The following is a 23,651-nucleotide window of genomic DNA, read 5'->3' as shown; positions in this document are numbered from 1 at the left end:
TAGATCAAAAAGAGCCTTGAGGTATCCCACTTGAGACATCAATCCAGTCTGGCTGAACTTCATTTGTAACAACCCTCTGCTCTTTTCCATCCAGCCATTCTTCTATCCAATTTGCTAATAGGGTCATACACAGGTCTCGTAGATAAGAAGCTGGGAGAACAGGTCCATGATAATAAGGAAATCATGATCTAAAAGGTCCCAACAACAAAGAAATCATGTTTGCAAGGCCAGAGTCAAAAGTTACAGGTGAACTAATGTGGAAATGAGAAGAGAAAGGACATCCCCAGAAATCCCTCAGGGTTCCTATAAAGAACCTCTTACCTATGATGGATGAAGATGAGGTACTGAAACATGGTCGTCATAGTGAGACAATTTTGACTCTGACTTTTAAACATGCAAAACTGAACCCAAATATTTTTGGCTCAGATAAAGGAAGTTTGGTCTATTATAACAGAATGTGTCCTGATACAAAGTCCATGAGGGATAAGACATACTGATGGGGGAAAATTAAACAAGTCTTGGAGGTAGAATAATGTAAAAAGGGAAGGACTTGGGTCATCAGAAATAGGAGCAATAAAGAAATCATCACATACCTGAGAAATAAAATCTGATGAGGACCAAATAGAATATACAGCCAGGGTATGAGAAAGCATGGCAAACTCTGGGGGACAAACAATCAAAATCCTTGTCAGTGTGGCTAGGATCGAAAGGATCAGGGAGGAAGAGGTGCAATGGGAGGAGACAAAGGTTGTCCAATATAATGTTCAATGTTATTGCAAATAAACACTAATAAATCCCCTGACAAGTTGCCTGCACCTGTGGACTAAAATATGTCTTCAGACTAATTAGATGGAACTGAAATGGTAACATGAAATTTGAAATGCCTATTCAACATCAATCAAACAAGCAAGATATTTGTTGGTAAAACACAGGTAAACAAGTGCTCTCAAAATGAAAGTGTAATTGCTTGAAAATAAATGAAAAAGTTAAACTAATGTAAATCACTCTGACAATAACCTGAATGAAAGAAACATGTCTGAACTTCACCATTACCAAATGAGAAGTAATGATTTAGCAGTGGTGCACAAAGGGAATTACACACATCACATGATGGTGGAGGCATGTTATAAAAGAAAAAGTTCTCAGAAAGAGGGCAAAACTCAAATTTTGGTGGTTCTCTGCTAACTTGTGGAGTGATGATTTGCATGAGAGGCATCTTATAAAATAAAAAGTTCTCACAGAGAGGGCAAAACTAAAATGGGTAAAGTTAATCTTGGGAGAGGAAGGAATTATCATATCAGAATATACTAAACATTTCAAAATACTTAATTCAGTCACACTTAACTACTTCAGTACCAATAACTCCTTTATGATTATCTGAAAACTAGCAAATATAAAATTCACTAAGAGTCCTTTGGTTGAGACAACCCATATTTGACGTTAAGCTGTTTATATTTATCCTATTGAAATATATTACTGACTCTTGGTTCAATGTCTTTCACAAAGCTAACTTTCACAATATTAAACAATATATTAGTTTACAGCCAAAATAACTGGTTATTGAGTTATTTTCATATATTTAGTTATCATGAACTATAAAAGGCATATCCCCTTTGTAATTTGGGATAACTTCAGTAATACAGCAGAAAATTATTTTATTTGCAAGTTTTATGACACTGAGTTGTAATCAAAAGTAAAATAAAATTTACAAAATAGTGTTTCAGCTAAGCCTTACGTTACACTTGTACATTCGGTATACTGTTTAAATTAGGCTTCAAACAAACCAACTATTCAAACATGTTTAAAAAGTTTTAAGTAGTGAATAAGTGTTAATTCATAAATATTATTTTGGTATTTTAACACATATATTGTCTTTGGGCCTTAAAACATCAAAATTTAAATGTTTATTACTACCAAATATCTTTTACTTTTTCTACAGTTGAAAGAATTGAAAATTATATTGGAATGTCTGCACTGTGTTTTCTAATTCCTGACACAGAGCACAGTAAAAAGACTCAAGGGTACCATTTAAGTTTCATTCAGGATGTACATGTATGTTTGTTCACAATAACGTTTTTCTGTGTAGTTTTTACTAAAAATGTGATTAAAGATTTACTTCAAGACTGATGAAGTGACAACTACATGCATTATAAAAGTACAGAAAAATTCGTTTTTAGTCAAGTTCAATGGTTTCCTAGCATTTTTAATGAACTTTTATACTAATGTGTATAATAACTCATAAGGCACCATGAAGAGAGTAGATGTAATTGCAACCTTATAACTGATTCTAATGTATAGTGCAAATTTATACTACTATCTCTTCTGCTGATTGGTATTCCTTTGCTTTTTAACTCCTTAAACCAAAGTTAGATACTCCCAGCATCTGGCCAAAATCCTGATTTACTCATTCCATAGTGACAACATCCAAAAATGTTTATAGCTGAAAACTAATCCAAGCCATGTTATTATCAACATTTTAAAAAATAGACTGGAAGTTATGTAATGAACTGTCATTTGCTTTGAAACAAATTTCAGATAAATGGCACAAGGCATAAAAAAAATTATGGATTTAAAGTGTTAATCAACCTTAACTTATATTTACAAGTACATTACAAACTGCTATAATAACTGATGTTACTTAAAATATCTGAAACATACAAGAGAAATCTTGTTAAAAACGACAAATTTCCACCTCTGCAAGAATACAATGCTTCTGTTTCTGTAGAAAAAAAAAGGTTAATTATGTTAACAAGTGTATATAGTAGTATTTAAGGACTGAAGTAAAAAAATTAATATTCATAGTACTTATTCGACTCTTGCTTTCTCTATATGGTTATTAAAAGATATAAATTTTCATGTATAAAAAATGAAATATCTTAATTTATAAACACTAAACGATGAGCTTGCTTGCATTTCAAACAACATACATACACGTGTATACTACAGCTCTAACAAGTAACACACATACGCGTGTATACTACAGCTCTAACAAGTAACACACATACACGTGTATACTACAGCTCTAACAAGTAACACACATGCGTGTATACTACAGCTCTAACAAGTAACACACATGCGTGTATACTACAGCTCTAACAAGTAACACACATAGCGTATGCTACAGCTCTAACAAGTAACATACATACACGTAGTATGCTACAGCTCTAACAAGTAACATACATACGCGGTATACTACAGCTCTAACAGGTAACATACATACGCGTTATACTACAGCTCTAACAAGTAACACACATACGTGTGTATACTACAGCTCTAACAAGTAACATACGCGTATGTATGCTACAGCTCTAACAAGTAACATACATACACGCGGTATGCTACAGCTCTGAACAGGTAACATACGTACGCGTATACTGCAGCTCTAACAAGTAACACATACACGCGTACTGCTCTAACAAGGTAACATACATACACGCGTATACTACAGCTCTAACAGGTAACATACATACACGCGTGTATGCTACCGAGCTCTAACAAGTAACATACGTACCGCGTTGTGCTGCAGCTCTAACAGGTAACATACATACACGCGTATACTGCAGCTCTAACAAGTAACATACATACATGCGTTGTATACTACAGCTCTAACAAGTAACATACATGCGTTATGCTACAGCTCTAACAAGTAACATACATACGCACACGTATGCTACAGCTCTAACAGGTAAACACACGTACGCGCAGTGCTCACAGTGTACTAAACAAGTAACACACATACACGCGTATACTGCAGCTCTAACAGGTAACATGCATACGCGTGTTGTGCTACAGCTCTAACAAGGTAACACACATGCGTAGTGCTGCAGCTCTAACAGGTAACACACGTACTGCGTTAGTATACTACAGCTCTAACAAGTAACACACATGTACACGTATACTACAGCTCTAACAAGTAACATACATACAGCGTGTATACTACAGCTCTAACAAGTAACATACATACACGTGTATACTACAGCTCTAACAAGTAACATGCATACGCGTATGCTGCAGCTCTAACAAGTAACACATACAGCTCTAACAAGTATACATACATGCGTATACTACAGCTCTAACAAGTAACATACATACATTGTATACTACAGCTCTAACAAGTAACATACATACACGCAGTATGCTACAGCTCTAACAAGTACATGAACATACGCATACGTGCTGCAGCTCTAACAGGCGTATACTGCAGCTCTAACAAGTAACATACATACTGCGTTATGCTACAGCTCTAACAAGTAACATACATACGCGTATGCTACAGCTCTAACAAGTAACATACATACACGCGGTATACTACAGCTCTAACAAGTAACATACATACACGCGTATGCTGCAGCTCTAACAGGTAACACACATGCGGTATACTACAGCTCTAACAAGTAACACACACGCAGTATACTACAGCTCTAACAAGTAACACATACTGCGTATACTACAGCTCTAACAAGTAACATACATACGTGTATGCTACAGCTCTAACAAGTAACATACATACATGCGCAGTATACTACAGCTCTAACAAGTAACACACATACACGTGTATACTACAGCTCTAACAAGTAACATACATACACGTGTATACTACAGCTCTAACAAGTAACACACATACACATGTATACTACAGCTCTAACAAGTAACATACATACACGTGTATACTACAGCTCTAACAAGTAACATACATACACGTGTATACTACAGCTCTAACAAGTAACATACATACATACGTGTATACTACAGCTCTAACAAGTAACATACATACACGTGTATACTACAGCTCTAACAAGTTTACTGGAAACTAGACAGGGCAAGGGAAGTGAGATTACCGAGGGTCCTGACCACACACAACAACACACATACACGTGTATACTACAGCTCTAACAAGTTTACTGGAAACTAGACAGGGCAAGGGAAGTGAGATTACCGAGGGTCCTGACCACACACAACAACACACATACACGTGTATACTACAGCTCTAACAAGTTTACTGGAAACTAGACAGGGCAAGGGAAGTGAGATTACCGAGGGTCCTGACCACACACAACAACACACATACACATGTATACTACAGCTCTAACAAGTAACATACATACATGTGTATACTACAGCTCTAACAAGTTTACTGGAAACTAGACAAGGCAGGGAAGTGAGATTACCGAGGGTCCTGACCACACACAGATCCTGAAAATCTTCTGAATGTCCATTCACCAACAGATGATGCTTGTTCAGGATCCTGTATGTGTGTGGGGGGTCCTGGATTCGTCTTGTTCCACTTTTTCCATGAAGAAATGATTTTCTGAAGATGAAAGTAAGTTGGTTTGAGTTTTTTAATGACCAGAGCTTGAAATGCATCAAAATTAGAATACATTTTTTTCACTTTTTCTTTTAATATTATTATTAAGGCAGGTATTTATGGTTATGAAAAATAAAGGATACTTGACTGTTGTTATCTGGTCTGTTTGACTGACTGTTAAACACAGTACCCATGACAAAGCTCATTAGATTTTTTGAAAAAACAAAACCAAACACTGTCAACATTTTGTCTTAAATCTTTGTTACGTGTCTTTGGTTCTTATAATATGCAAGATTTCTTAACCTTGAACTTACAGCATTTTACTTTAACAATGAACTTACAATTTTTCCTTTTATCAACTAAACTTCAGGTTATACTGTGGATGAACTTTTGAATTTTAATAGTCAAACTGTTCAGTACCTCAGTTCTCAAAATTTATCCATTCCAGAAGGCTGTTTGAAAACCAAATCAAATTTTCCCATAAGAAATACTGTAAATTAAATTAATCCATTACAGACCTCCAAAAAGGGGAGTCACCTTCCATAAAAACGTCAGGTAATTCTCCTGCTGGGGTTCTTTCTCTTTTCTGTCTCTTTGCACCACTACAACCTGCTTGAGACTCACTGGACCTATTTCTCACTAAACACTTGTCTAATGAGGTTTGTTTCTGCCTGGCACCCTCCCCATATCTCACCACACTATGTATGCCACTTCTCTTCTTAAATTTTTCAAACCACCTTCTACTTGCCTTAAAGGCATCACTTGTATCAGCCCTCATTCCAGGGGTGTTTTTCAGGAGGCCAGCATGAAACTGCTCTTTGCTTTCTCACAAATGATGGTCTCACAAATGCTATCACCAGCTAACTGTTTTTCGTTTATCCAAATCAACAACAGTTTTTCTACCTCTTCCATTGTTTGTGATCTTTGTTTTGTAAACACTGTCACTCCTTTTTCAACATCAGCTTTTTGATGGCCTCTTTATTTTTCAGTGTAGTGCAGACTGTAGACTTCGCTATACCAAACTGTGTAGCGAGGTCAGACACGAGAACACCACTCTCATACTTTGCTATGAAATCTTTTTTCACCTCTATTGTGGATCTAACAACTTTTCTTTTTGGTTTGCTGCATTTATTATCCTTCTTTGACCCCATGATGGCTTATTTAAATCAGAATATTTAGAAAAACAACAACAAAAAAAGAAAAATGAGAACGTTCACATCAGATTTTAGCGGGGGTGTGGAATAAGTGACAGATGCAGGTAAAATGTTTTGGGCAAGCTTGGCATGGGCCAAAAATGGTTGAAGGGTCATCAATTGGGTTATTTCGGGGGGTTCGGGCCATGACAGTTTGATTCGGGAACCAAATTTATGTTCAACAACTGAGACATTTTTTTCTCAAACGATATGTATGAAAACCGAATAGTTCGAGAAGGGAGTCATTTGAAAACCGAGGTACCACTGTATTTTCATTCTCTAATTGATCTGGGTAATTTGATAAACAGGCCTGGCATGGCCTAGCGTGTAAGGTGTGCGACTCGTAATCCGAGGGTCGCAGGTTCGTGCCCGCATCGAGCCAAACATGCTCGCCCTCCCAGCCGTGGGGGCGTATAATGTGATGGTCAATCCCACTATTTGTTGATAAAAGAGAAGCCCAAGAGTTGGCGATGGGTGGTGATGACAAGCTGCCTTCCCTCTAGTCTTACACTGCTAAATTAGGGATGGCTCGGTGCAGTGGGCTAACAACCTACTCACTTAAGTACCTGTTGAAGAATCCGCAAGCGATTGCGGCCCTATGTTCCTAGATGGAATCTAATGGTGATAACTAACTAACTAACTAATTTGATAAACAGTGTGTCTGTATGTTATAATAGTATACCTATTTTCTTGTGACTCGACTGATAGTATACCTATTTGTTGTTGCAAGTTGATTGATAGTGTAAATTGATTCTTGTAACTTGATAACTAACTAACTAATTTGATAAACAGTGTGTCTGTATGTTATAATAGTATACCTATTTTCGTGTGACTCGACTGATAGTATACCTATTTCTGTGTGACTCGACTGATAGTATACCTATTTGTTGTTGCAAGTTGATTGATAGTGTAAATTGATTCTTGTAACTTGATAACTAACTAACTAATTTGATAAACAGTGTGTCTGTATGTTATAATAGTATACCTATTTTCGTGTGACTCCGACTGATAGTATACCTATTTGTTGGTGCAAGTTGATTGATAGTGTAAATTGATTCTTGTAACTTGACCGATGGGGTAGATACACATATGCAATTTGATTATATTGTGGACATTTGTTTTTGTAATGGGATTAATAGTGTAAATATTTGTGTACAATTTGAATAGTAGTGTCTGTGATTTTAACCAATGGAGTAGTAAATATTTGTCTTTGTGATTTGAACAAGAGCAGATTTTTTTGTGTAATTTGAAATTAATGTACATATTTGTTGTGATTTAATCAATAGCACAGATTACAGTCTGTAAGATTTGATTGAATGTAGATATTTGTCCATGTTGACTAGTTTTCAATAAATTGTAGTGGGTAAATTTGTGAAGTTTCATTTGACAAAAGCATCAAGAAAATTTGGAGTTTTATTTTATTTTCATTGTAAGTTTGACAGTTAACAGCTAGGACCTGAGAAAGTCAAGGAACTTTTAGTGAAGCATTTGTGCCATATTGCCAGGTAATGAAAGACTGGAAATAACCAATATTCAGAAATTTTTCTGCACAGTAGAAACATCAGACTGTCCTTTGAAAAGGTTCTGCTTTACAGTATACAAAAAAAAAGTTTTAGTTTTCAAAATCTAATTTATATAAGCTCCATGAAGCTATTCTTGCAAACAAGGCTTAAACCACAGTGGACTTAACACAGTCATAATTTAAAAATTCTGAACCATAGTGGATAAAAGCATTTGTAAAAGAAATGTCATGCCTCCATAAAAGCTGTTAATTTAAAACTTTTTTTTCTCAAGCAATTCTCCAGATCTGTTTTATAAAAACATTATTGTATTTGATTGGGTTTTCAAAACTATTATTTTCAGAGTCGTATTTCATAAACTAAGCCTGTAAAAATAAAACTTAAAAATATTCTGTTTTCAAGTAAGTTTCAAGTTATTGAAACTCCCTCTTTATTATTCTGGTTACACACTAGAGGGCATTCTAGCAAAAGCCCTTCTCCCTTTAATTATGGAATCCTGTTGCAGTATGCTTGTATATGCACAGTTCAAGTAGCATACAACTATCCTTTAGTTTTGAACCACTGACTAAGTATCAAATGTAAATAAGAGTGGACTGCCTACTCTACAGTATAGCTGCATAACCTATATATCTTCATTGTTCATATACATAGCCTAAGCCTATATATCTACTATTAACATATTATCCCATAATAAAGCTTAATCATACATCTCTATTATTAACATGCTGTCCCATGAAGCTTTACAGCTTATGCTTATATCTCTATAATTTATGTATGCAACCTAAGCCTAAATACCTATTATTAACATGTTCCATAACACAGCTTAAGCTTATATCTCTGTTATTAATAAGTTGTCCCATAGTACAGCTTAAGCCTATAGTTCTACTGTTAACATGCTATTCCATAAAACTAGTTTTATAATTTTGAGGGCTATGAACATAGGAAATACATCATCATTAAGAAAACATTGAAGCTTATCATGCTGATGATGCAGACTTATTATAGGACATGAAGATATGCAGCAGAGATGACATTTATAAACCTATTAAACAAACTGAAAAACTTAACCCTATCAAAACAATTTTCTAATTTTATTTACTTTTTATCTTTGTGCTGCTGAGTTACAAATTCAGAGCTAAAAATTTATAAGAATATTTTTATACAAATCATAGAAATGTTCTGCAACATAATAGTTGAATTCATTATTAAAAATTACACTTTTCACTCTGATTCACTGTGTTTAACATGAAAACTAGTTCAGCAATTTAATGGATTCTTACAAAAATTATTCAGAATATAAAATTAAACAGGTCTACTCCTGCCAGTAGTCCTTGTGTCAAATGCAATGGGGAAAAAACAAAGATTAAATGGTTTTAAATGCATAGTGTACATCAAAACTAACCACTACATTGTAATAATATTACTATCATTCCAAACTTGGTGTTGAGGTTTTTTTTACACTGCAGGCTAGTGTGCATAATTGGGACCAGAATATGCTAAAGTCATACTTCCAATTAACCCTACATTAAGTACAATTAATTTTTTCTATAAAGTGTCAGTTAATAGTAATTTTTCTAGCAACATAAAGAAGTTTGAGCAGAAATTAGCTGTTGTAGAGTGTTACATCATTATAATCTATCAATAATTACAACATCTTGTATCCATACTGGACTGTTAATATAAACACCAAAAGATATAGATAACTGTGATCCTTCAATATGTGTAACACTAATTTTTCTGGGAACTACCAATTTGATTACCTGAAGACATTTTTAGAACTATAATCCACCAATAAGTATTAATACCTATGGGATCCATGATGATCTACCAATTTCACCTTCTAAAGACATATTGAAGGCTGTAAATCTGCCAATATATTTAACATTAAGATTCTACACTTGACTTTTAATCTGACCATCTTTAACAGTACTAAGAACTGTAATCCATTACTATGTACATTACTGTAATTTTATCCTACTATTAATTTGACCACTTAAACATCATTATAAAAAATTTAAAAATAAGACATAGCAAACATATTTCCTTACAAATTATACATTTTAAAGGATGAAAATAAAGTGAATACTATGAGAGAGTATTTTAACAGCAATCATAACCGTTAAACTGATGAGTGAGTATTAACTATATGTTGATTTCATTCCCTATAAAAGGCCAAGTCTTCAAAAATATACAAACATGATGACATGCTTCCTTAAAACTTTCCACCTAAATCAAAATACATGAAACAGTTACTTTGAACTCAAAAATCAGGACAGCAAATAAACGAATTTGTGTTTTTAAAACAGGGAGAGGGTAATTAGTGATTTAGTTCCTTCTTAAGACTCAAATGTCAATTAAACATGTATGTAGTTTTATTCTTCTTCCAAAATACGATTAGTACAAAAATAAAGCACTGATAAAATATTAGTATAAGAATCTCTTGAATTAATACTTAACCATAATTCATATTCTAAAAATCAACCATGGAATGGATCAATAATTACCTCATTATACCCAAGCTGTTTAGTTATAATAGCTACTTCCTTTAACAAAGAGTAGAAGACAAATCATTAAGTACACTGAATTAAAATGACTTTTAATTTGCAAATTAGCAATTCACATGACTAGAGTTGATATAGTTACAGTGGCAGGTATGCATCATAACTACATTTTGACATTTTTTTTGTGTGCGATGTCACCTAAAAGTGATTGCTTATGGAGAGGTATGCAACAGTTTTCAACATAAAATATTCACACACTCAAATCATAGCAATATGTTCAGATTAAAGATTTAGAGCTGAGAATATTTCTTGTTCTTAGTGCCATTGACATCAAAGGAATATGGATCAAGAAGAGGCACTAGGGCTATCCAGAAAGATAAATGCAATGAGTTGTTCTCCTGCCACGATAAGCAAACTGTAGTGTCTGCAACAGGTAAGAATCCATAAAAACAAAAATTAGTAGAAAAGCCATCCATACATCAAAGGCAATACATTGCTGGCCAAAATCTTTAGAGCAATGAACATGAAGAAAAAATATGCATTTTGCATTGTTAGATTCAACCACTTATTTGAGTAGAGCTTCAAAAAATGAAAATGAGAAAAGGGAAAATAAAAATAAAAAACTGTTTTAGCATTTAATACGGAAAATGTAAAAACTATGAAATAAGCCTAAATACTAGCTGGACAAAAGATTAAGTCCTAAACAGGGTAGGAAATGCCCAACAAGAGCTGTCAGTAGTGAGTTGCATGGCCGTCATTGCGAATAACTACAAACATTCACTTTGGCATGGTTGATATAAGCATTTGCAGAAGGCTGGCTGAAATGTTATTCCAAGTAACGAAGATGACTTCAAAAAGATTATGCACTGTTTGGAATTGAGGTCCATTTCTATAGACTTCCCTTGTTATCCACCCCCAAACATTTTCAATGGGGTTCAGTTCAGGCGAATACACTGGATGGTCCAAAAGAATCACGTTATTTGCCATGAAAAAGTCCTTTGTCCTGTGGGCATTGTGGATTGCAGTGTTGTCCTGCTAAAAGATCTAGTCATTTCCACAAAAGTGAGGGCCTTCAGTCAATAAGGATGCTCTCTACAATATACCAATGTAGCCAGCTGTTGTTTGATGCCCCTGTATAACCTGAAGCTCCATTGTTCCATGGAAGGAGAAAGCACCCCAGATCATGATGGAACCTCCTCCACTGTGTCATGAAGAAAATGTCTCTGGTGGGATATCCTTATCATGCCAGTAACGTTGGAAGCAATCTGGACCATCCAGGTTAAATTTTTTATCATCAGAGAATACAACCTTCTTCCACTTTTCTACGTCCCATGTTTGGTACTTCTCAACAAAGTTTAACTGAATTGTGTCGTGGTGTGGCCTTTGAAGAGGTTTACGGTTTTTAAAGCCTTTCTCTCCTAGATACCGTTTTATTGTTCTTGAGCTGCATTCTGCGTCCATAAGGGCCTTAATCTGGTTCAACGATTGGCTGGTGTCTTGCTGGATAACCCGTCGAATCCTCCTGCTCAACACCTGCAAAATTTTCTTAGGCTGACCACTTGAAATTCTCGTTCCGTATCCCTCAGTCTTTTAAGAAATTTCCAACAGCAGTTTTACTACACCAACCTCACCAGCAATGGCACGTTGAGAAAGACCTTGCTTTTGTAGCTAGATGATTTTGCCAAGTTCAAAAGCTGTCACCTTTTTAGCCTTTGCCATGTTTTTACCAAATGGAACATAGAAGATATCAGTGGGAGAAGTTGACAATGCTAATGCTTGAACACAAATGACTAAATTTTGTTACGTGTTTACTGATTAACACTTCGTTTCAGTATGGTCTTAAACTTTTGACCAGCTAGTATTTAGGCTAATGAAATGCTAAAAAAGTTTTTTTGTTTTTATTTTCCCCTTTCCTTATTTTCATCTTTTGAAGCTCTACTCAAATAAGTGATTGAGTCGCAAAACGCATATATTTTCTTTATGTTCACTGGCCTCAAGATTTTGGCCAGCAGTGTATTAACAAGCGCCTGCTTAACATTAGCAAGTAAACCTCGTGTTTAGGTAAAACAGAGTTACACCTACAGAGTCAATATAACAAGTCCTTTTGCTTCTTATACTGGTTTCATTATTTTCAAAGCTCTGTTTAATTTATATGTACGACAGTATTGTTTCAGCAGTAGCACATTATTAAAATAAGCTCTAAGATATTTGTTTTTGTTGTTGGCTTGGCACCTAACTTTTACCTCTCTCTCTCTCTCTCTCACACACACACACACACACACACTCACACAAACACACACACTGACTAACACCAGCCATCCTGATTACAAAATACACAAATGATTGTTTCAGCTTAATTCCAGTGAAGGAAAGATAACTGATTCTTGTGGTTATGTAATGTTTTAATTGCTGGTAGCCAAACTGTACATGGTTGAATGTGTATATCAGTATCAAATATGATTTTGTATACATTTCAAAAATAAAATACAGCTTTTATACACACACAGTTATTCTGATTTTAAAAACTTACCATGCTAAATGACAATAATAGATAGCTAAATTCTAGTAAATGTTATTTATGTTATGTTTATGTAGAAGCCTTATTTGCAACCAAACAGGCCTATTTTGAAACTATTAGCTTATAGGTGTTCTATGTTTGCAAATATAATCCCTTTTCTGTTTCAGTGGGAAAATAATTACATAAAAAACTAGTATGCTATATAGGCATATCCTTTAAAACACACTACAAACCTCAGAACTTACAAAGTATGATAATAGTGCAAAAGGAAAGTATGAGTAGAACTCTGAGATATACAATACAATGATATCATAATGATTGAATTAATGAAGACAAATTTAACTCAAACAAAAAATACAATTATTTGTTTTTGATAATAGCAACATTTTGCTTGAAGAATGGGAACAAAATTATAATTAGGCATTTTGAAATTGATATTTTTATTATTATTATTATTGTGCACTGTGCATTGTATGTAAAGGTGTAATAAAATAATGTTTTCCATACTTTTCTAGTCACAAAGACAATCCTGTTGTGCAATAAAAATTATAGATAAACATCACCTTTATTCCCCAAACATGTGTATAATATTCCAAATGTGCTCACAAAATCCAAACTCAAAATAACTTATACGCTACAGTGATTGGATTGATCAAGGATAAATTGCATTCATAATACATGAAAAAAAAAAAAGACACTTCTAGATATCAGAAACAGGCTACCAATAACAATTCTTTTATGTTCTTTATATAAGTAATAATCTACTCCAGTTACTTTTATTAAATTTAATATCCATAACATTAAAGAAAAAATTGAATTATAATTAATTTTTTCCCATTTGTGTAGATTACTTTGCAGTATTTGCTGTGAAACTTTAGCCTAAATATCCTAAAACAGCATAATCTTGTGGGTTATTAACTGAAATACCCTATGCTAGCAAAACTTTGGGGGATATTAACCTAAATATCCTAAGATAACACAAACTTGTTGTCTGACATTATTGGGATTACAACTAGAACAGCCAACAACAACAAGGATGCTCAGTTGACAATTCGGTGAATTCTAGTTGTTTTTATTTTAGCTGTGTGCCAATTTATAACATCAAGTATTTCTAGTGAGTTTGTTAAATGCACCTGGCTTTATTTAGATTTGTTACTTTTCAGTTTTAATATAGTTAGCTAAATTTGATTAGAAGTCTTAGTAATACAATAGTTTGTTAAAAATACTCTGTGAAAAATATTTATCAAAAATGACAATTCAATAATATTTACAAACTCGACTGGCATAAAGCTCAAACCATGCCAATATCCGTCTTAGTTTAAATGAAGTTTATAGCTTGAAATATTTCAGATTTCACACCCTATAACTTAGTTGATTATAAAATTAGCACTGTACACAGAAAAATATGTACTTCTGTTGTATAATCTAATTCTTGGATGTACAAAAAAATTAGAACGAATAACACTATACCAGCAATGTAGCAATTGTAAACTTATTACTAGCTTTTATCTAATATGAAACAGGATTTGCTGTTCCATAACTAAATGTTTGCCTATTATATTAGCAACTATATCTCTTAAAATTACTTGTAATTGCTTCAACTGACCAGGAAAGTGTGGATGAAAGTTTGTATGGCAACAGTGATTATGATGTAACTGACACAAGGTGACAGGGAGGATTTACACGAGACTTAGAAATATAATATAGTTTAAGTATTTGGATGACCTACAAGAACTCACAGTACTCAACAGTCTATACATAGGATATAACTACAGATTATATAAATACATATTATAGCAACTAACGGTGAAACTCAAGTCTGTAATACCTCTAAGCACAAGTTGGTTAAATTAACAATTTCAATAAATTATGATTTCATAAAAACTAATATAACAGGAGATAAATTACTAACTTTTGACAGAGGAAAAAAAAATTACTCAAACTTATCTATAAAGAAAAGTGCTTTTCATTATGTGTTCTAAATTGTCCTGACCTAAAATCTCAGTTCTGTCAACAGTATCTGAATCAACATTTCTAAACATGCAGCTTTTAATAGAAATTAAAACATTATTCAACTTATTAGCAAGTATGAAAAGTCAATTTTGTGAAAGACACTGTAAACTTGTTTGTAATGTTTTTATAATACCCACCTTTAAATGTTTTTATAATACCCACCTTTAAATGTTTTTATAATACCCACCTTTAAATGTTTTTATAATACCCACCTTTAAATGTCTTTATAATACCCACCTTTAAATGTCTTTATATGTAACATTCTACTACATTTCAGAAGTCATAAGACAAGTGTTGCTAACTTAAAAAAAGCAATGTATATATTTACAGACTAATTAAACAAAGAAAATTACTTACAGAGCATTTGCTGCGAGTTGTCTGTACACATCCTGATTGGTCATTACGTATACAACATGCTGTTTCTCTTTCAATATCTTGATCTTTTTTTATGGCATCAAAAATATTTTTATCCTTCCGCATACAGGGAGTAAACTTAGCACCCAAATGAACAAGGTCTGCCTACATAACAAAATTTGTTTCATTAAAAAGTAATTATAAAAGTTTGAAAAATAACAGAATTATCAATGTCAATTTGACAATAAATGCGATGCAAAGTCAGCGAGTAAAATCAAAAAAATATTCGTAACAACAAAAGTGATATCAACAATGTTTTTGCAGCAAGACTGTCTTTATAAATTCATTCATAAATGTGAATAAGTTGTTACATAATTTATACTGAACGAGTCTCAGATTTATTTTCTTACATATACCACATATGATGATCTCAAGTAGCTAAAACTTTTAATTTTTATTTAAAAGTTAATTTCATGTCAATATGTATCACATTTATCATATTTCCCAAGAAGACTGAAATGTAATTTTGTTTCTCAACACAAATATATTAATATACAAGTAACAATGCAATTTATAATAACAGCTATTACAAATAATTTACATAAAAATTTACAAACAACTAATATTCAGTCTTTTATCTGGTCTCAAACTGAATATTTTATTGACTTTCCAGGTTCATGATGAGCAAATTAATTTTATGTTTATACACAGACACACTTCACTTTATGGGAATGCTAACTAGTTTTATTCTTGTATGGCCTAATGTGGTTTACAAACTTACTTTTCATAGAGGAAGATAGATATGTAATGCCCTTTGGATGTTATATTTATATAAACCTCAGAAGCTATAATTGTGATGAATGCTTATTAATTGGGAAACTATGGATATTTGGCCAGAAAAGTTTGTGAATTTCCAAATAATAAGCATTTATCACAATTATAGCTTCTGAGGGTTATAGTATACTGACTATAGCAAACCAACAATATTCTCTCACTATCTGTTGGCCATCAATTTATAAACCTCATGTAAAATTCTTGAATAAACGAAAATTATAACATAGTTCACTTGACCCAACAGTATTTGAAAATATGCTAATGCTTTCATAAAACATATATGGTTCATTCTCACTTTTAAGAATATATGGGAATTGTGCAACATATTTAACAATAAATGTTATATGAGCTAAGCCGAAATAAAGATAGATATTAAAGCAAATATACAACAGTAAATCCGTTAAAAAGTGTAACACTACATTTTTGTTTATTAACTTTGCACTTTTCCACTTTTGGTATATTTATCAAGCACAAAGCATTACAAATGTGTGAAGAGGATTCAATGCCATTTGCAATACAACTGTATTTAGAATGCCTTACATGTACTGTATATTTTCATTCACATACACCCTTGTGCAAATTAATCGAAACAAGACAGAAAATTACAATTTTTTTTCAATTTTTTGCGTTTTATTTCTGAGAATCCAAAAATTACCCACAAATTAATTTTTATTTTTCAGAAGATCATTAATCCACTTTGGCATCGAGTCCACAAGTTGACTGCAACCTTTAATAATTTTTGGATCACTGTACCACACTTCAATTACCTTATCTTTTGTAGTACAGTCTTTTCCCCAAAGTCTTTCTTTACAAATTGCCCAAAGATTTTCAATAGGATTTAAGTCCAGAGAGTTTCCAGGCCAATCCAGCACCTTTATTCGCATTGTAGTCATAAATTCTCCACAAGTTTCAATGTGTGGCATGGAGCCAGATCTTGCTGATAAATGCCAGATCCACTTGGAAATCTCTTTTTCAATTCTGGAACGACTCTTCTCTGCAAAACTTCAATATACTGTGGTCCTCACATCATACCTTCTACGATATGTAAGCCTCCAATGCCATAGTAGCTGAAAAAACCTCAAAACAACTTCTTCAAGGGATGTTTTACAAACTGATTGATTTGAGGTTCTCAAAGTTTCTCACCTGGAGATCTGTGAACATGCAGACTTCTTTGACTCTGTACAAAGAAATGAGTCTTGTCACTGAATAACACCTTTCTCCATTGTTCTTGCATCCAGTTCTTGTATTTCAGACCCCATTGATACGGTTTTTTCTTCGAGTTGGTAAGAAGTTGTTTTTTGACTGGTCTCCTTGCCTTTTTAATGCAATTTTGAATGATGTAATATTCCTCAAAATTTCGTCATATATCCCCAAAATAGATCAACCATACTGCAAAACACAGCTAATGATGCCGTCTGTGTGAAAAAATGACTATTAAAGGAAATCAGCAGGTCCAGCAAGCCTACACTGGCCGTCATGCTGAAAATATTGTAAAATGGCCATTTGTTTCAATTAATTTGCACAAGGGTATAAGTTAGACATTCTGCCATAACAGAATAATTATTTAGTTAGATTCAGTATGTAAGTACAGCTTGAATGATAGGATAGTCTTTAAAAATTCCCCATTTCATGTATATTTAACAATGCTTGCAGTATATTTGTTTGACTATGAATCCTTATTTCAAGATAGAGTAAAAAAGAAACAAACTATTAAAATATAATTTAAAAAATACCAAAAAAGTCATATTCAGAATGCCACCTACATGATAAATAAAATCAAAGTTTAGTTATGTATTCCTTTTGTACATTTGAAAACAAAAAAATAATGAGGTGTATTACATAGTAGAACTTGAAACTTAGTACACGATTGTGCAGCATTTTATGATTTAATTGATTCTTATACCACCTCATTAGTTTTTTAAAACATGAACATCCTTGAATATAGCTTGTATGTTCAGGTGTTATGGTAATGCAGCTAGAAAAAACATGAACATTCTTGAGTATAACCTGTACTTTTAGGTGTTGTGGTATTATATGTCAAAAACAGGGACACCTTTGAGTATAGCTTATATTTTCAGATGTTGGTAGTACTGTAGCTCAAACAAGATGGACATCCTTGAGTATAGCCTGTATTCTCAGGTGATGTAGTACTGTAGCTTATAATTATGAACACCTTTAAGTATAGCCTGTGTTCTCAGGTGCTGTAGTGCTGTAGCTCAAAAACAAAGCAGATCTTGATATCAAGACTTGTCTTCAATAGTCATACATAGCTCAACAACTTTGTTTTTTCTTGATTTCGAAAATCTTACAAAACTCCTGTTCTTGAATGAATCTCCACAAGCACACCATGTCATAACATAGACTTCTGGACAATTTACATGACAGTGTATCAGCATCTTGGTTATGCAACGTATATGCTCTTAAAGCTTCAAGTAAAAGCTTGTCAAAACATTTATTTACTTTGGAAATAATTTAAAGTTATATATTTTCCTGTAAGAATCTGTTGCTTTTCTACTAGTTAAAAATGCAGAAATATCTTGAGAAATCCTAAAGATTTGAGGATAGGTTTAGTAGTGACAAAAGTATTTGGAAATATTTTCACATCAGATACAGACAAGGTAGGAAAGCCTGTGGTAATACAGAAATCTAGAGGTTCCAACAAGCCAAGACAGTTGTTGGATGATGGGTGGTTCAACTATTATGTTTGCTTGCTTATTTATTCATTTTGTACATCAAGGCCTACACATGACATCTCATCAGTGCTAACTCTATAATTCAGATCCTATTTAACTCTACAAATTCTGGCATCTGTAGTTTAAAGAGCAGATATAAGCTTTATATTAATGGTTATCTTGTAATTAATGAGCTGATAGGTTTTTCAGAAACTTGGTAAGGTATGGTACATAAACATTATTGTAGTTCTTAGCACATGGCACAACCATTAGTAAAACTAAAACAATCTCTATAAGGATCCATTTTTCATATAGATCAGTTATAATTTTTAGCTGTACGTGTTACAGACCTATAACAATTTTAAGTAAGTTATGAGCAATATATAAACAATAAGTAGCAAATTCATTTCACTCTATATCAGGATTTTTAACACTAAACCCCTTCTCAGCTCTATCTCCTCTGCCTTTTGGTTCACTTGTACAGCCTAATATTTCACATATATCTTAAAGTTAATAACCAACACCAATTAACAACTACTACTACTTTCAAAATGAATAATATCGTAGTGTTAAATGTAGAAGTTCCTGAAGTGTGGTGTTAACAGAATATAACTAAAATTTTTCTCTTGCACTATTTATTTTACCAAAGTGAAAAGCAGAATTAAACTTGTGAAAATGTTTTCATGCATATGTATTAGGAAGTTTAAAAACAGAAGTCAAAACCACTCATATCAAAAAGTAAAAGAATAAATACTGCACAGTATAATACTATTAATACTTCAACATTTATAAGAAAGGTTTAGTAAGTAAACCTCAATATGTACAAAATGATACACATTGCCAAAATTAAACAACGTATGTTTGCATAAAAACTGTTAAAGATGTTGCACAGTTAAAAACATACTACAGTTGTACTTACGTTTGACTGTGGTAGAAATACAAGTTAACAATTATGATCAAGTCATTTTTTGATAATTTGCTCTCACTACAACCCTACAAATTTTCAAAGTTTGTGTAATAGCTAGCTTTTACAATCACTTGGTTGAAAACTGGACCAGAGACAAGTGATGTCATTCAAGGTAAAAAAAAAAAAGGTCAGTTGAGGTCAGCTTGTTTACATGAAAACAAATCTTTCCTTCTGGACAAATTTAATTTGACAGACATTGTGAATACAGTTATAAGGGAGTAAACAACAATGGTTTTTCACTGTATTGTTTATGAATGCCAGAACATTCTAAAAGAAAAGATATCTCTGCATGAGTTTCCACCTACGTCAGACAGAAAACAGCACAGTCAAAGTTCACATCAAGAACTCTAGATAATATGGAGTATGACCAAAATCTGTCATGTATGCAGTGAAGACTGTTTGGAATCAGACTTTGAAAGTGAACTGCAATATAATATAAATTTGCAAAAAAAACTGGTGCTAAGTTCAAGTGAGCAGCAGCCCTGCTCATGATAGTGGTACATCATGATCTTCTTCACAGACCAATAACAGCAATGATAGTGAGGTTCAATCAGCTGTTCAAAAACAAGAATCACACAGGGTAAGCTCAGGTTTTAGCTGATGTTTTAACAGTACAGAATCGCCAGTAACCATTCATTCAGGTTTTTATAAACACACAGATCTGCTAATACAAAAAATGTTTATGAAATTTTTCAAAAAAAAAGGGGCATGGACAAACATTTATTTATTTTTATAACACTTTTTTTCATGAAATTTCATTGGAGATATCAAAATGCAACACAAAAAGATGCTACATCTACAATATCTAGTATTGAAATATGACCCCAGCTATGTTTGATTTTCTGGTCCTAATGTATACTTAGTCATAAGGACACAAACTAAAGAATGTGCTGAATATAGTATTGAAAGTCCATCAGCTGATACTAAATCTACATCTAGATATAGATTCATCACTTGAAAATATAAATAATGAATGGAATTTACTTGTAGATTTACTATTTTATTACTCATATTATCATACTGACATTTATAAATTTTGTCCCATTTTCATGACACTAACAGTATAAACTAGACTTTTATGACATTGTAGCATATAACTTTTGAAACAATTCCATATTGTTGACCACTGCCAGTCCTCATCCACTTTGGCCAATATCAGACATGTTGTCTGCAAACTCTGGTTCAAATATATATGGTATGATTGACACATTATATCTGTCTTCCTCTTCACTGTTGTCACCATTTTTGTTTACCTTGTGTGATGTACATTGGCCCATCCAGTTTGCCATGTGATGCTTCTGCTAGTTCTTCTTAAAGCTAGCCATCCATGACCAAATATAGATGGAGCCACATGCGTTTGAGTGTTTGGTGCCTTTTCTTTTTCTTTATGTGCATTATTGTTATTGTGATATGACATATACATTCAACCATGGAAAATATTCTATTCTCTGTGGTCTTTGATATATGAATATCAGCATATATATATATATAATTACCTGGAAAAATTAAGTGTCAAAGGTCAGTCTGTGAAAAGCTTTTTATGTATGTCTTAACATTTAATAATAAAAAAAATCATCTTGTAAAAATTAATTATACAATATTTTGTAATAAATCTCAGAACAAGAACTATTGATATGTAAAATAATATACAAATAGAAAACTTAATAACTTGGTATGCTACAAACATTTACATTGTAAAATAATTAATGTGAGATTACAATATTAAGTGTAACAAAAAAACATAACACAACTAAAGGTTTGAAAAATTGTAACACAATAGTAAGAAGTAATTCAGACAACATGTACAATTCAACTGAATAAATAGCAGACAAAACTCGCATCCAGCCATAGGAAATAAAAGTAGTTTCATAACCATACTTTACAAACCAATGACCAATTCTACAATGAAAACTGTCATTAGTTCAAAAGGCATGCTCATATTTCCAAAAAGCAAATGGCACTAATTTGTTACCTTAGTGATGTGTATTTCAAAGTTGTTTCTTAAATAGTTCTATGTTAGATTACACAAAATCTTTGGTTTTATAAGTTGGCAATTTCAAAAAAACAAATATTCATGATTTCTTCTAATTTTTAGAAACATTTTCTATTCTAACATGCATAGTACTGATTCTTTAAAGACAAGGTACCGAAAACTTCAAACATAGAAAAAATTCTCTTATGGAACACTTTAAAAACCTGATGTGAAATTGCTTAAATGAAAAACATGTTGATTACTTATCTATCACTAAAATTACTATTAATGACTTATTATTTAAAAGCTAAGACATTTCTATCTTGCTATTGAAACCTTCTACCGGCCTATAATGACACTGATTATGTATGATTGCTAGACATAGAATCACAAGTATTCTTTCAATGATTAAAAAGAATGCAAAATTTGGTAAATTACCTTATAATTTCTTTGTTTAAAAATTTCCAAACAAACCTACACAAAAGGCTATCTATGCATAAGAAACCACTCAATAGCACTTGCTGCCAACACTTGATTTGTTCTAACCTCAGTGAGATGTCACTGTAACTTACAAATCACTGAAAGTAAAAAACACAAATATGCAAAGTGCTACAAACTGGGAACCCTACAAGATGCTTGCCTAGCCAAGTATGTCAAACTAAATTTTAAAATTAGATTTTATGCATTAACATTAAAAGTAGCATTATTTGTTTAAGTCCTTCGTGTAAAGAGTATTTCTTAAAAATACATTATTCACAGAACAACTTATTGTATGTTGAAGAAAGTTATACAAATCACCATCTCATTCAACATACTTTTGTAGATGCGTTTGGTACAATTTGAAGGAAAATTTGTACACAGTGTTCAACTTATTTTGTTTGAGCTTTCCATGCCTTATTCATTTCTGTTGGTAAATGTGCATTCCAGGATTACAAAATAAGGAGTTATTAAGGCTGAAGATTATACTAAAATGAACAATCTTTGGGCTAAGTTTATTTGAAAATAAGAAACTGCTACTCTTAATTTTAGGATACTTTGTTCTATTTCTTGGAAGCAAAAGAAGTGAACAAAAACTAAATGGTAGTTTTATGTGGACAAAAAAGTGTCCATTCTGCTCACATTAAAACATATGTCATTAGATTAGTTTTTTCAAAATACAGTTAGAAACATAAAATACGTACCATGTGGTTATTAACAACTGTTTTTGTGTTGCAGAATTAGAAAATAATTATATATCTACAAATATTTTTTGAAAATAAATTTTACATTAAATACAATTTTCCTTCATTTTAAAATACTTCCATGTAAACGATTAATGAAATTTCCATGTTATTGTATATATACACCAGTAAACTTAAAAGACTACAACTGACAAATGAAAGTTTTAAAAGAGTGTAACAGTATCTACAAAGATAGATCTGAAGTTAATTATTCCCGCTTTTAAAATAGGTAGAAGAGTAAATTCCTGATTCCTATAAAGGAAAACACAAAGGATACCTTTTTACAATATTTCATGACTTACAACAATAAATGCACTAACTAATTTATGTAGTTTGCTTCCTCACATATACATACATATATATTCTATTATTTATTTCACCTTCCAGTATCTACTCAATTTGATAACATACACACAAACTGGTGGAAGCTGAATTACAGATAAACATGCATTAAAAAATTAAAACTTACAGCTCTTGGTCCAATCCAGAAATTATCTGGTTCAAAATAGTCCACTTGTTCTAAAGAAAGTCTTGTGACTAAGACCTACAAGTAACAAATGTGTCATTATTAAAAACAGAGAG

General features: G+C 32.6%; 1 protein-coding gene across 6 annotated transcripts in view; it reads right to left on the bottom strand.

The window, feature by feature from the left end:
• LOC143255228 (inactive rhomboid protein 1-like) overlaps window positions 1–23,651 on the bottom strand; it is an 82,254-nt gene that overhangs the window by 8,511 nt on the left and 50,092 nt on the right. For all 6 annotated transcript variants that reach the window (XM_076510559.1, XM_076510560.1, XM_076510562.1 and 3 more), the window contains 3 exons: window positions 23,539–23,613; window positions 15,408–15,569; window positions 5,169–5,308 (listed from right to left, as the gene is read on the bottom strand). In XM_076510559.1, coding sequence (XP_076366674.1) covers window positions 5,169–5,308; window positions 15,408–15,569; window positions 23,539–23,613 — 377 coding nt within the window. The remainder of the gene's footprint in view (window positions 1–5,168; window positions 5,309–15,407; window positions 15,570–23,538; window positions 23,614–23,651) is intronic.

This window comes from Tachypleus tridentatus, chromosome 7 (genome assembly GCF_004210375.1).
Source record: "Tachypleus tridentatus isolate NWPU-2018 chromosome 7, ASM421037v1, whole genome shotgun sequence".
Classification (NCBI taxonomy): Eukaryota; Metazoa; Arthropoda; class Merostomata; order Xiphosura; family Limulidae; genus Tachypleus; species Tachypleus tridentatus.
The sequence above is the reverse complement of the archived record's forward strand: the minus strand, read 5'-3'. Positions and strand labels throughout refer to the sequence as shown.